Consider the following 15,862-nt stretch of genomic DNA (forward strand, 5'->3'; position numbering starts at 1 on the left):
GCGGGGCAGGGCAGGAGGGATTATGAAGGGGGAGTGGACACTGGGGAACACAGCTCTGCTCTGTCTCTGTTTCAACAGTTTAAACAGCTAGAGCTGTACATACACTAGCTAACGGGCATAAAAGTGCTCCCTTGTCTCTATCCTTATACCTAAAAATGTTACGTGGCAATCCATAACATTTTTAGGAATTGGCTAAAAATCTTTGGCAATAAGTTAAAGCACATATTTATTTATTTATTTACTTATTTATTTATTTATTTGTTTACATAACTAAACTAAATTAAATAGATGAAGTGGTCTGGTTTTAATGGATTGACTTTAACTACTTTAGATACTATTAATATGGACATGTGCTCAAAAGCACACAAAACAGATCCCAAGGATACACTGTCATCATTACAATTACATAAAAGGTCAAATGTGACCACGTAAGCAAACATAACAAACCTCTACAGAAAGCCGTACTGCTGTATACGGAATGATTTCCGCGTCCAATGCATGGATGGATTTTTCTCCAGCAACACTAAATGATAAACTTTAAGTGAGACAATTTCTTCTGGGATATCAGCTTTTATTACTGTTATTATTTTAAAATATGGAGGCGAATGTACAACATCCGCCGAGGCGAAGACAGAGAGGAGATGCTCACTGGAGGGGAAATAAATGCATTGACTGTGAATGGCTGCGATTTCCAGTAATGAGCTCTGGGCATTAAAGTTTAATTTACAGCCGCTAATGTCAGGAAAAAAAGCAAATCAGATTTTTGAGGAACTTCAGGGTGTCGACAAATACTGGAGGTTACTTGTCAATTAAGAGCTGTCAGAGCAGATTACGTTTTCATTAAGCCTTTTCTCTTTTTTTTGATAATCCTGAGTGCAAAAGTAAAAGAAAAAGATATTTTGGAACATATAGGAAGAAGGAGAAGTACATAGGTATGTGGCCTCCACTATGTCTCGGTTTCTACAAATCCAACCCTCCCTCGCCTTTAAAAGTTACCCTCAAGTTCATCTTCATGTGGGCTGTGTGCCCAGGACATTTCTATTGCCAAGATGATCTTGAAGAGTTGGAGAGTGAAGTGGAGCAGATGTGAGGGGGTCGGTGGGGTGGCACTCGGGCAGCGTCCTCCCTTCTCCTCATAAAAAACAGGAGCATTGTTGTGCTGGCACTGCTCTTCCTTTGTCTTAGCACTGCTAAGCACTGGATAATGTCATTTCACACCATCTGCCCCCAGGCTTCATTAAAGATACATGAATGGGCTATCTTATGAGGAACAGGTGCTATTGTTTGTCCCTCAAGACCCAGCACTAAGGATCTGACTCAGAATACTTGAAGAGGAGCATCTGTAGTGATCAGTCAGACAGACTTGGCTGAGGCCCCCGTCTCCGCCAGCACGCTCTCCAACAGAGGTTTCCGGGGGAACTCAGCCGCCTTGCTACATGTATCATCAATTCAGATGACCTGATGAAGTCTGTAGCAGGCCAGCGTGCAATCTGTTTCCCTCTCGAGGAGATGCTGCTTTTTGATAAATAGAGTCAGCTTAACCATCTAGTTTAAGAGGGAGACTTCACAGTAATCAAATAGGAGATATGTTTTTATAAGATGAAAGAAAATCACAAGTTGTTCTGTATTTATTGCTTTGTGTGCAATTCATTATCTCCTAGCTTGATTTTTACAAACTGTACATTTATTTTAATGACACATGAAATAAATTGGTGGAAAAATAAAAATGCCAAAATCTCTTTTCTTCTCCCTTTCAATCTGTTCTGTTTATTTGAATAGTAACATTTTCCCCCAAAAAATGTTAAAATCTCAAACTTCACAGCTCTGAAAACAGTACATAAAGGTGAAATTCAGTTAAAGGCAAATTCCTTCTATTCAGTAAATTTTACTTAAGATAACCACAAGCAAGTCTCTCAAAACATTGATGCAATTTTCTAATAACAGACATCTGTTTTTTTTTTTTTTTTTTGCTTTTTTAATTTTTCCAGAATCACATTGACATGGTCCACACTTATTTCCTCTAGTGTATTGCAAAAAAAAATGAAATGTTTAAAGGAATGAATGTTCATGAATCATATGAGATGATATATATATATATATATATATATATATATATATATATATATATATATATATATATATATATATATATATATATATATATATATATATATATATATATATATATATATATATATATATATATATATATATATATATATATATATATATATATATATATATATATATATATATATATATGCTCACTTACTCTGTCAACACCCATGCACTGTCTGATTTACAGTTTTCACTTGGGACTCTGTCAACACCCATGCTCCTCACTGTCTGTTACAGCCTCTACAAAGAACACAGGAAGGCTTAACATCTGAACCATTTTGCACTCACATGTACTGATCTGCTCCAACTTGTGTATGTACTGTAGGATACTACGATCAATGTAAAATCAGTTTTTAGAATTTTTTTTCCTTCTTATTAACACCACTTAATATAGACAGAAATATTATTGTCCTTGTCAGGAGAATAGTTGTCAGCGTTAAAGTAGCTGTCTTCTTGTAACACTGATTATACTTGGCATCTTTTAAACACCCCTCAAACAAAATCTGTATGGTTTGCATCCATGAGACTTGTAAAAGTTAAGCTCTTTTGAAGGATTTTAGAATTTTTTTATTTTTCCACATTTAGATGATGACAGATTTCTCTTCTATTTAAGAGTATTGAAATCTGGTTGAAATCAAATTTTAATAAAAACTCATTTTGACATTTTAGAGGCTGTTAGATCCCTTGTTGCATTTCTTTTTCACATTTTCTGCTGGAGGAGTTAAAAGATTTCACCTAGGGAGGGTAGACTCCAGCTGTTGGTGTAAGAGCTGATGGTTCACACCCATACCCCTCACCCTTTGCTCCCGTGTGCCCCCACAGAGCTGTACACCAATTGGAGGTGAGAAGAAATTACCTTTTGTGAACAATTTAAAACAAAAATGATCTTGAGCTCCATGGCAAGTCTGGCTTCACCCCATTTCTAGCTCACACACCAAAACTGACTAACAGCGGGATATGTTTAACATTCGCCACTGTGTACAGCCCGCTGAGTGTACACTGAACAGAAGTCTTAACAGGAAAAAGAAATAAAAAATCCACAGTGAAAGCAATTCTGCTGAATACTCTGCCTAAGGATTTTCTTCCCTACAATCCAGCAATCAGCAGTTCTTTCAGCACGCGTTGCTGCTTTTCTACTGCTCGCTCATTGCCATACGCTTGAACACTTGGATCGCACAGCAGACACATACATTGATCAAATACGCGATGGTGTTTGGATTGGTCTGTAACTAATGGTAATCAGACATACAGATCAATAGATCTGAAGCAGACTTTGATGCTCCAGACTCCTGCTTCTGAATGAAGGTCTTCATATTACCACCCACTCGACTGAAGGGCATTATTCCTGCTTGTCTGCTCTGGAAATTAGAATAGGGAGGGCAAATGCACTGGAGAGACTCGGGTCACCAACAAAGGGCCCTTGTCTTGATGAAGTCTCTGACCTTTTATCATTAAGAGAAGAGGAAAAAAAAACAAGATACAAGAAAACCTTTTATGTCTTTGACATAAAAACCAAAAGTCTTGGTTGAAAACCAAAGTCTTTGGATTTGTTCAAAAGTCAAAGACTACCTACAGTTTTTCTGCTAATTGTTGGGGTTGAGCACATATCCCTACATTAAAAGTAGGCACAGTTTGTTTTGGCTGGAGACAAATGGCACATTAGCTGTTTGTAGTGCTAAAAGCTGTTTGGGATGAAATACAAACATTCAGAAGAAGTAAGGCTATCCAGAGGGAACCACCACTAGTTACTAATTCATTCAACAGGACAACAATCTGTTTTGGACAACCATCAGTTCAATATGTCTCCATTATGTACACAGAAACATGAAGACAGGATTGTGCAACCCTTTGACACACCAAAACACTCCATTCCACAAATCTCTCCACTGTAGCCGACGTCTCCGATATCTTTTGAAATCCTGGGTAAAACTACTGAAAATGTGTGTTTAAATGCAAAATTAAACTTTTTTATTTTCATTTACCTTTGTGTGTGTTTGTGCCTTTTATGTGGGTCTAGGCAAAAAGTGAACTGGCCTGGTTGCCTTGCAGTGTTTATGGACACACATCAGAGATGGAAAATGAAATATAGTGACATACTCAGTAAATTAGAATATGTGTACACATACGGTTGGTTACTAGTGAGATTAAAAGTTCTTTTTGAAAATAATCTTTAAGCAGATATAAAAAATTAAAAATATATTTTTTTATTGACCCCACATTTATGAGAATTTTTTTTAAACTGTTGTGTAATCTATGTGAAAAATAATCATAATCAAAAACAGATTTAAAACATTAGCCTGTGTTTATTTAATTTATTGAAGATGTTTCACTTTGTGAACTGAGCTATTGCAGTGAATTAACCTTTCACTGACGTTCTAATTTATTAAATATTGCTGTATATGAAATAGTAAAAACGTAGGCTTTGTTGTGAAGATTGATGTAGTGCTTAGTTTCCATAACCTTGCGGGAAAAAAAACAACACAAGATCTAGTATTACGCAATGTAAATAAAGAATACCTAAAGCAGAATTTTCTTCCTCACTTGATATCAACTAAGAAAGATGGGGATCAACTGTGTGTTTTTGTCCTGTAAATATAACCTAACTGTGTGCATGTGCAGCAGTGGGAATAAGTAAATTCCCTCAGAGCTGTTCTCCAGTAGCCTCTGTCAGGTTGTAAAGAACATTAGACATGGGACAGTCAGATAAACAGGTATTTTAGTGTGATTTAAACTTTGTTTGGGGAGAGGGAAAGAGAGGGATTTAACCGTATCAAGCTTATGAAATACAGTCAGCCTTAGGTTTGGAATATCTTTGGATTTCGTTTTGATTTTTACAAAATATTTGCAATATAATCTGCTCTCTGCAGACTTGATATTGCATGTATAATATATTACCAATGTCTGCAAACGATATTTCTTCAATGTATTTAACATAGAAGGGAAAGCTATTATTATTATTTAGACCAAAATATGACACCAACCCTAATTTACATGATTTAATTGTCCGCATGATGGTGGGGTTTCCCCCTTTGACGGTTCTTTTTGCAACAAACTCAGGCTCTGTCTCGATTATTGCCTCGCAGCTGCTGGGGCCGCACAACACAACAGAGCCCCTTCTGTTGTTCAGCAGAAAAACTCCTGTCAGGAGGGGCGACTTTATTAGACACACAAGTTTGCTCAGACTTTCAAACACTCTCAGATATCACTATAATGTCGGCTTAGAGAAACCACAAAATTTGTGCAAGATCAAACACCGCAAGCAAGACCACTTTATATTTCAGATTTTCCAATGAAATTTAAGGAAACACTAAAAAAGATTATATTTGCAGAACTGAGTCAAAGAAAACAAACATTTTCTTTTTTTTTCTGCTGCAAACTGAGCAGGACAAAATAGCTCATTATATTCTGCTTTGGAATGCTTGGGTTCTCCTTCCTCCCCCACCCCAAAACAAAAAGCTCTTTTTTTTTGCATTAGCCATAGGCAGAATGCTTTCCTTTTGCCACCCCTGCCCTGAGAAAACACACTCCTGTTTCTTGCTGCCTGTACACAGTTGAGCTTATTAATGCAGCTCCTTCAATCCCTGTGAGTGTGCCCACTGCTGAGGATGACGACCCAGCGCAAAGACAAAACAGTTTGCACAACGTTAGCTGAGAAAACACAGTTAATGCAGTGGGGGAGAGGAAACTAAATCAACAACACAGTGGAGGACGTGTTCTCCCTCTCCTGATATTTTTCCCTGCAAGCGTTGCAACATAATGGGCGCTAAGTGTAGCAGCTTTTCCTCTTTCCAGTGTGGGTTTAAGAAGCTCTAAACAGGTGCAGCATTGTAAAGTTCAGGGTATTTGCTTACTTATCAGGATTAATTAACACTATGAAGATTTGACAGATAATCTACCATCTTGTGCTGTTAGATGTCCAAGCTGATAGACAGCTCGAAATTTGAGGGATAAATTAGCTTATCCCTGAGATGTTATGGAAACCCTTCAGGTGACAATTTTTAAACACCCTCAAGTGTGATTTTACATACTGCTGTTTATTTGGAGCCTCTCATGTGAAGCTTTTTAATTATCGCCTCTTAAACTGTTGAGATGTCTGCATATAACATCAACTTGCACAAATACACAGCTTTATTTTGTAGTTTGCTGCAACAATGATCTATTTTTATTAACTGTCTCACCTCAATGGTAAAGAACCTGCAACAGAGTACATCCTTAAGTATTGCCATAAACTTAAAACTAAAAGAAATTTTCAGAATACCATAACAATTTTGAGCAAAAAAAGCAATTTTCCCCAAATCAAACAACTAGTCTGTGTTAACCAGAAATTACTTTAGCAGAATCAACATGTTTTTAAGTTTTAACGGCCTATCTAGATTCTTACCAAAGTCTCTTGGCTACATTTTTTAGCAAAATATAGTTGCAAACTCTAATTTAAGTAACAAAAATAAAAAAAAAAACAACAAAAAAACCGTAAAGGGGCAAAAACTTTTCACAACATTGTGCCCTAATGAACAGCAGCATAAAGTGAAGCTGTCTTCCACATAAGGTTAAAAGCTACATTTCCATAAAATACAGGTCAAAATATAAAATTACATGAGATTTGAGCCCTTTTATCATTTCTTGTCTTCAATAACTAATCAGCAAGTATGAAAGGCATTGGTAAATGGTGAGGATTGAATCAACATAGAGCTCAACAGTAGCAATCTCCTGCCTTTTACAGCCTTGGCACCCAATGATCTCTCAGAGTATTTGACTTGTTGCTGGGAACTATGTAGTCGTTTTTAGTCTCCAATTTTAAATATAAAATCAACAGCATCACTATTCAACACATTATTTAGCTAAAAATTTCTAAGTTTAAAATAATTAATTAACAAATCAGAAACAATTCTGGGACATCTGAAAAAATATGGTCTGATAGGGTTTTGAACTTTTTTAATTTCCAAGATTGTCTCCAATATTAAAGCTTGAACATGAATCGAAACAGCAACAGGAGATTACACTTTAGTTATATAAATTATATGTCTCTCTTCATTAGTCAAAAAGTAAAAGCTTTTGTACTGTAATTTAAAAATATTATAAAATTGCTTTTTCTTTTTACCAACTAAAAGGGTGGGTTGCTGTTGGGGGCAAGTGTGCCGGCAGCACCCAAACTCTGTCAAATAAATTAGTTATATTTAATGATGTCTTAACTACTTTGTAATGTTAGCAAATCATCACTACCATTGCTTTCATTTGAGCTACCTATTTGTGCATCATTAAACTTCAACAGAGCTGTGATATGGCTTTAGTGATGTGGCGACTGTTTTTAAACATCAGCATTTCTTCTGCTTCCTGACAAGTAATCACATTTAATAAGTAATTAAATTGGTGCTTCCCACCTCACAAATGGAGTTCACTAAATGGAATTATTTGTAGGCAAGTGTCTATATATCAAATAACACATACTAATGAGTCAAGCCACCGCTTTCTTTTATCTTCTGTCTTGCTTGTACACATCTTCATCAGCTAACAGTTTTCTTAAATGCAGGATGAACATGCTGGACTGAGGCTCCCTGGGAGAGAGCCAAGGCTGTCTTACTAGGCTGTTAATGCCTCAACATAATCTTACAAGGAGGCTAACACAGAGCTCATCAGCAAACACAAGAGTAGGACTGTGTGCACAGCAGTACAGTTTCCCACTTTGAATGCACACATGATCATTTTCCTGCTCTATAATTCTCTTATTATTATACTAGCAGCCCCAGTCTGCTGCACTAATTGGGCAACTTATGCATTCTCTTTAACAATGTCCATTTTGCTTTTTTTTTTTTTTTTACCCTTTGTTAGTACATTATTAGGGACCTCACACTGAGGAATTCCGTTTTGTTGTGGAGACAACAAAAGCACAAATTAGATCTGTTATTCTTACATTAGTACCCAACAGATCCATGTTTATTTAAACTCAGTTCGATGATGTAAAATGTTTGCTATAATGGCGCATGTTTCTTTGTTTCTTTTGTGCTCTATTAAACTGTGACTAAACAAAAAAAAATTGTATAAAAAATTGTTTTTATAAGACTATACAGGAAGTTTTTTTTATATGTTTTGTACTTAAAGCTGATTATTAAATTGCCAAATTTTATTTATTTATTTATTTATTTTGTGTGTTTGATGCAACATAGCTGCATAAAACATGAAACCTAACATTCAATTTTGCCAAAATAATGAAAATGTTACCATGGCATTTAAAGACCCATGTTTTGTCCTTTATGTCTATATGAAATAAAAAGGAAGACAAAAAAAAATCACCTGGATCAAAAGTGTTGCTTAGACATATGAGCAATTCTACCTTAAAACTGTAAAATCTCTTTAAAAAAAACATGTATAAGAAATGAATATGAAATAATATTTTGTCTAAAATATGTCAAAAATTGGCTTCACATTCAAATACACATCAAGAGATCAGGGATGAAGGGTGTGGCTAAATATTTTTGCAATGGCTCTGTGTCTTCCTGTGCCACTGGAAACAAAAGACACAAAAACAATGGTGTGTTGGCAACAAAACTTTAATTAAGATCACAAATAACTTAATGGAAATGTGCTGCTAAATGTTAGATTGTACACTTTCTGTTGTGTTTTTCTTATATCTCACATTCTAGCGGCAGTATAGATTCTCCATTTTATGAATGGTTGCACAACGCTTTTGTAATTATTTTTCTCTTTTGTATTTTTAAACCTTTAGTCCCCCAGTGTCTCTCTACACCATTAAAGATATGTGAGAAAGCCTCAGACAGATTGAAGCATGTTGAGAGCAACAATATAGTGTCCTTTTCTCTTTTAATCTTATGTTTCCCTTTATAAACTGGGGAGAAACACACATGCTGTGTTTATGTATCCTTGTGGAAACAAGGTTAAAGGTAGGATTTACAGGCACAGATAATGTGTGCGGGGTTAGAGTTTCAAGGCCAGACCATGAGTAAGTAGAGACCAGCAGGTCAAAGGGAAATAAACAGAACCAGACCCAACACAACCCATTATAGTAGAAGGTTTTGAAAACAAGCACAATCTGAATGACAATGGCATCCTTTGAAATTATTATCCTTTAGATCTCCTATCCGGCTGTCTTCTCAGAGTTGGCACATAAATGCCACAGTCAATGACGAGCAACAATGTCATGACATTGTGTTTTTGTCACCGTGTTAAATGATGTTTCACATTTAAATTAAAAGTTCTGGATTAAAAGTGCCCCTCTGTTTCATCCGGTGAGCTCTGCCTTCTCTTGTCTGTTTATGAAGATAAAGTTCACCCTGACCTTTCAGTCTGTGTTCATCTTCTTGATGTTTGTATCAATGTGCACATCCAATTGCTGGGCACAGACAGTCACCTCTCTGAATGTATATGGCTGTTAGCATGCCTCTGCACCACAGTTGTAAAAGTTGTGTTTAGAGAAATACCCAATCTTTTGTTGTTTACACATAGTTTACTATTTTTTGCATTTATGAAAAGTGCAAAAATGGCTTGATTTCTAAATATAATGAGCTGTAATGAGGGAAGAAAAGACAATTTGAATGTTCTTCACCTCACAGTTCCTACACAGTAGCACAAAAAGATAAGTAGCTGCTTGGACAAACTAGTTATCTACTGATATATATGTTAAATTGTGACATGTCTTACAAAGTCCTGAATGGTGTTTCAAATTTCCAACCAAAGCAGCTGATCTAATCCTAGGATTGAATTAGTGCCAAGATGATTTCAACGATGAGGGCCGGAGTGAAGGAAGGAAAGGAAAAAAAAAAACGGTCCTGATGGGGAAACACACAAAGCCTTGAGCTTTAATTTTTGATAAGCCCCTAACACTTCAATCTGCTATCTTAAAACAAGTGACATTGTAATCCCGTGGGACAAAGACTAAATCTCTTCCCCTCTCTTTTAGGCATGATGAGAAAGGATAAAAAGAAGGCTATTCTAAAAAGAAACTTAATTGAATTCCATGCTGGCTTGCTCCAAAGTGGACCCAGACTAAACCTCTACAATACTTCTAAGAGATTCAGTCTTCATGCTATAAAGTCTTGGAGAGCACACATATAGTGCCAACAACAGTCTCTGGTTGCAATCTCCATGGTTTTATTTTTTAGACTGTGTAAAATATGCACCGTGTGATCACTCACATCATCAATACAAGACCTAAGTAAGGCCCTCTCCCTTGGCTTCCTCTCTAAAACTAAACAGAAGGACTTTGATAGCAGCAGGGTTACCAATAAAGTTTAGTGTTCTCAATGCTAAAAGCAGGGTAACCAAATCCCCCGATACTGTGAATCACTTTGCGGACAAGAAGCTTGTATATAGAACTAATTAAGCAAGCAAAGCTGTTATATATTAAAATAGCTGAGGCACTTTTTAAGAGGCAGCAATAACAAAAACAGAACCACAGAAAATACTTCACGGAGATCAGCTCTGACTCTCTTATCTACTTGCCTTGATGCTTCATCACAACTGTGGATAACTTTAGGAGTTGGTTTAGAAAGAAAGCACACATTCTGGTTTGAATAACTTATTGGTTAAACAATGTTGCACAAGGTGAAACTTGGGTGGTATGTACCCAGTAGAGTCAAGGGAGGGTGGATAGTCAAGCAGATGGCTGGCACACGGGATTCTTTTATTTAATTGTAAATGTATCGGCGTGTGCATGCGCGTGTGCGTGTGTGTTTGTGTTTTAATCCTGTAAGATCCGAGGCAGGGGAAAAGCTGGGTAACTGGGCTCTGGAAGGAAGGTCTTTGCTTGTATCTCTGTTCAAGTGTTTGAAATGGATATTCAGAAGAGCATTCCCATACACTCTCAAACCTCCAAGCCCTTTTAAAAATTATTCATCAAGTGGAATTTAAAGGTGCCATTTCTCTGTAACTTTGTGATAAAATCAAGAGGCTCTAAAAGTGAGATTTTTTTAAAGTGGTGCCCTTATGCTCAATGATTACAAGCAAAGGGTCCTCGAAGAAATGAGTAGGTCTAGCCCCTCACTGGTCGATACGACATTTAATTTAAGAGTCACTCCCCCACACAAACCCCTTAGTGTTGTGCTCTTCACTAGTTTTCAGTAGAAATTAGTACTGAAACATCTTCCCGAAAGATTGTCAACTATTAAAGTAAAAGGTTGAGGCTGCTGGAATCTCAAGATTTTGTTAATAGTACAATACATTTCTCAAAAGAGGCACTTTGCTGTCCACACTACTTTTGCAGAAGTCTGATGCTTCTAAAAAGAATCTGCTGAGCAAAATACATACTTCAAAAAATCCTTAAAAAAAAAAAAAAAAAATCCTTTAAAAATCTCAAATAGACATGTTGACGTTGCTGCTTCATGAACAATTTGCTTCCAAGCTATGAGTAATGAATAGGACAGAATAGGGAGAGTTAACTCTTAAAAGAACAAGCATGGGAGGCGATGAATGGAGAAGGATGTGCCTGACACCAAACACACCCAGCAGGATAACATTTGCTTCACAAAGGTAGCCAAGTTCACAGCCTTGACCAGCGCGAGTGACCAACCACAGATTATCCTGTGCAGTTTGAACAGATCAAGCTACGGGCTGACTGGGTGGTCTTCCACTGCAACTCTTTTAGAGTGCATACAAACAAACATGAGTAGTCCTGCGGTATCAGAAAGAAAGAGCATAAAATATACATAATCAGCTTGTATATTTAAAATGTGTGCATCAGCTTAAGTAAACCATGAGGAAATATACATATCTTAAAGACAATGTAAGCTTCCACAGTCCTTATGCTGTGTGAAAGCATGTATCATTGCCTTTCAGGGGCTGGTTAATTTCAGAGGCATTTACCAGCCTCTTTCATGTCCTCCACCTCTAGGCTCTCTTCTATCAGCAGCTCTCATTATCCGTTGTTACTTTTCCCCCCTCTTTTTTGTTCATTAAGATGCGTTAATTATTCACCTCCATATTTTAAAAACCCTCCTGATTACCAACAGGCAATTAACATTTGATGAGAATGATGACTGTTAGTGTGACACAAATATTAAAGATAAAGGGGAAAGAGATACAAAAATAAAAAAGGCTTATAAGGTACCTTTAATATCTGATTTTACTTGTGTGCGTGTGCGTGTGTGTGCGCGCTGCTAAATCCGAGTCACCGTAGCAACATTGGTGGGTTAATTGCCTCGAAGAGGCAGAAATGTTGGAGTAATCTGAAAGTAGGAGGTGTAAGCTGCTGCGTGTTAGAGGGCCGACAGAAATGCATGCACTGACCTGGATCTGCTGCTGAAGGAGGTTGATTTTGTGCTGCTGTTGCAGAAGCTGCTGTTGTTGTCGTGCAATCTGGTTGAAAACAGAAGCAACGGAGAAAATTAAATAATCCCTTAAACTGAGATAAATGAGGAGAGGAATTTATCACTGAAAACTTGTGTATTCCTCTTGATAACATTATGTGGTCAAACGTAATTCAGGCCAGTTTCTGTACAGTAAATTAAAATTCCTTGCAAAAGTATTCACACCCCTTGGACTTTATCATGTTTTGTCACATTTCAACTGCAAACTTCCTCTAATGAAACTCTATGTTTAGAGTGACAAAAAAAGCATAAAAACCTGGGAAGAGAAATTTTTTTTTTTTTTCAATTAATTTTGAAAGTAATTTTGTAATAATTGAAAATCAATTATTTTTTCACTTATATTTGTAACAAATAATTGGAAAGTTTTTTGTTTGTATCATGAAAAATGTTTGAGAACCTTCCATTTCACAATATTGTACAACTTTATGTTGGTTTCTCTCTCAAATAAGAATGACAAAATACATTGAAATTTGAGGCTGTGACATTGCAAAAGATTTATTTATTTTTTTTAACTCAGGGGGTTTAAATATTTGCAAGACACTGTCTGAGATACCGGAAGCATGATGAGTACTAAAACAAGCATACTTTTCAGTAACTCTTGTCTGAACGTAACAAACCAATTGGTTTGCTTCTGAATAAATGTAAAATGGCCTGTACAGGAAAACAGAGTGTGCATTTGTCTATGAGTGATATGAATGATTTACAAGACAGACAACCATGGTTATGATGGAGATCCCCAGTGCAGGTGGAGTGTGACTGACAGAGGTCCCTGCTGCCCCTATGCGAAGCGAGGCTTCACCGCAATCTTTCTCATCTGAGCGCCCACCTCCATCTACACGCTCACTTCATTGAGCATGACAACTGGGTTTTAAGTGTCATTTAATTTTCAATTTTATATATAATTACAAAGTGTTCTCTGTAAGATATCTGCCGTCTGCAAATGTGTCAAGATTAATTTGTGCTGGCTTCCTCACAAGTGTCAACAGTTAATTACTGCGTTGTGTCTTGATGGCTTGATGACATTTTGGCTCTCAGCGGGCTCTCCCTGTCTGCCGCGGCACATCCCAAATTTATTAATATTTCTCCATTTTAAAAGAAAATTAAATGTCTTATATTGTGGCTCAGTTGAGCTGCTGTGTCCCACAAAGTTTTGGTACTTGTGGAGTTTGTAGATGAACATCATTGATTAAAAAGGAAAATCAATACTGTTAATGTATTATTAGTGTACTATGACCAAATGTATCATTCCAAGGTGTATGGTAAATCTCTTCATTTACCACAGGACAGTTTGAGAGTGTGCTGAGGAAACTCTGAGTGAACTCCTTGCTGATAATTGACTCGTAGCCATTAGAGTGGCTGGTGATAATAAAAGTGTCGCCCGTGTGGATAGTTAGTGTCCTTATTTCTTCCCAGACATTAACACACTTCATGGCCTGTGCTAATTTGCTGATTTGTACAATATGGCTCATTGGCCAGATTTGTGCTGCACATCTAATGCCCCGCTTGTTATAATAGGAGGACAATTTATAAGATATGGGGGACTTCCATGTTTAATATAATGTTTAATTCACACATTGCCACGCATTTGTTAGCACAAGTCATAATAAGGTTTTTTTTCCTGCCACAGCACAAACGTGGGTGAGCGAGCATGACTGAAATATCTGAGGAAATATTGAGTGTAGTGTCTCTTAAATGGCTTATCATTCGGCATTCCAAGATTTTATTGGCACACCTCAGGCATGAAAAAAAAAGATCTAAGTGACAATTTGTTACAAATGGATTTAATGAGGTTTATTACAGAGGCACGGAGGGTAATAGAATAAACAATATTGGAGGAGGAATGACAGTGTGTGTTGTAAATAACAAGGATAAAATGTTGACAGTAAACAGGTTGTTAACTGAGATGCAGACGAGAGGAGAGAGTGATTACATCCCTGAACGTGCTAAAAAGGAAGACAGGACGCAGTTACCTGCTCCTGCTGCTGTCGAGCCAACTCCATTTGCTGCCTCTGTTTCTCCATCTGTGAAGCAGCGAGTTTCTTCTGCTCATCGTGGGCAGCCAGGAGCTGCTCTCGCAGACTTATCAACTGGGTTATCATTGTGGAGAGCTGGTGCTCCTTTTCTGCCAGACCCTCTGGGGTACCTGTGAAAAGAAGGAGAGGGCAGGTTTAGAGCGAGATACTTGTGATTCATCCCTGGAAATGAATTAAGAACCTCAAAGGGGGAGGCTTAAACCGGAGTCGACCAAAAGCATAAACAAACTAAGCAGCTGCTTAAGGCCTTCGCATAGCTATTTTAAAATGTAGGTAATATTTTAGCTACGACACTAGCTTTAGCATTCTTCTGACTGTTTATGAGCAGCTACAAAAATCCATCTGTGCAAATGTTTTTCCATGCATAATCAAGGGTTTTCTGCATAATGCTGAGTTACTCAAAGGCCTGTTTGTTGCATGGTAGATATTTCCTAATCTACTATCCTGATTGCACTGGAGTTAAAATATACATTTTTCATGTTCATGCCGATGGTATTGGCTAAAAGAGCGAGATACCCAGCCCTCTAATATAAATAATCTGAAGTGACTTACATAATGCACAACAGTCTTAAGAGGAATGATTTGATGGAGATATTCATTGAGCTCTGGTAAGCAATAGTAGTTGTCCGGGTCATCAAGTCAACCTCTACTGTGGGATACAATAAATCTTGAACTGGCTGTGGCCATGTAGACTTTTGGACGAAAGGCTGTGGAGACGTCCTAAGTTGTTTACTGTTAAATTTAGAAAAGTAGCCATGCTGGACAAGCCAATCATCACATTGTGTCATTGTAGTCTACACAATATTTAGTACAAAGAAATCCACACAGGAAGGAACCAACTGCAGCGAATTCACTAGAAACTGTTAAGGTCACACGCAGCCTGGACTTGACGAGTTTGCTGTGACTTGTTTTCACAGCTTTCAGAAGAAAAAGAGAAGGAATTGTTACCGGCACATGGACAAAGAGCTGCAGGGAGCTGACAAAACGGGGGTGGCACTTGTGTCAGACTTCCAGGGGTTATTACAGAGAAGGTGTTAAAAGTCACTGTTTGCACCAGCCTATAAACCACACAGGTATTAGAGGTGGAGGCAATCACATCAACAGAATGGAGTAGAGGCTGGATAGCATAAACTTGTCAAAACAAGAAGACTGGATCCTGCATCTGGTGAACCAAGCAGAATCAAACAATCATTCAAGAAAATTTTGATCAAGTCACCACCTTTTGTGCTGAGGCTTAAAAGAAATGTAAATAAAAGATCATTCATCTTCAAATCTCTCTACAGTCTCATAACAGCTGTGTGAGAAACCGAGAAAGTAACTGTGCAGCAGCTCTCTCTCTCTCTTTCTCTCTCTCTCTTTCTCTTTCTCATCGGCTAATCAATGCTAAGTAATCCT

At 37.3% G+C, this 15,862-nt stretch overlaps 1 protein-coding gene and 1 long non-coding RNA gene across 10 annotated transcripts in view; one reads left to right on the forward strand and one right to left on the reverse strand.

The window, feature by feature from the left end:
- LOC122821814 overlaps positions 1–15,862 on the forward strand; it is a 94,392-nt gene that overhangs the window by 69,550 nt on the left and 8,980 nt on the right. The window lies entirely within an intron of this gene.
- The window catches only part of sox6 (SRY-box transcription factor 6), a 137,385-nt gene that overhangs the window by 42,649 nt on the left and 78,874 nt on the right, over positions 1–15,862 (reverse strand). For all 9 annotated transcript variants that reach the window (XM_044100028.1, XM_044099990.1, XM_044100016.1 and 6 more), the window contains 2 exons: positions 14,405–14,577; positions 12,355–12,423 (listed from right to left, as the gene is read on the reverse strand). In XM_044100028.1, coding sequence (XP_043955963.1) covers positions 12,355–12,423; positions 14,405–14,577 — 242 coding nt within the window. The remainder of the gene's footprint in view (positions 1–12,354; positions 12,424–14,404; positions 14,578–15,862) is intronic.

Source organism: Gambusia affinis, linkage group LG02 (genome assembly GCF_019740435.1).
Source record: "Gambusia affinis linkage group LG02, SWU_Gaff_1.0, whole genome shotgun sequence".
NCBI lineage: Eukaryota > Metazoa > Chordata > Actinopteri > Cyprinodontiformes > Poeciliidae > Gambusia > Gambusia affinis.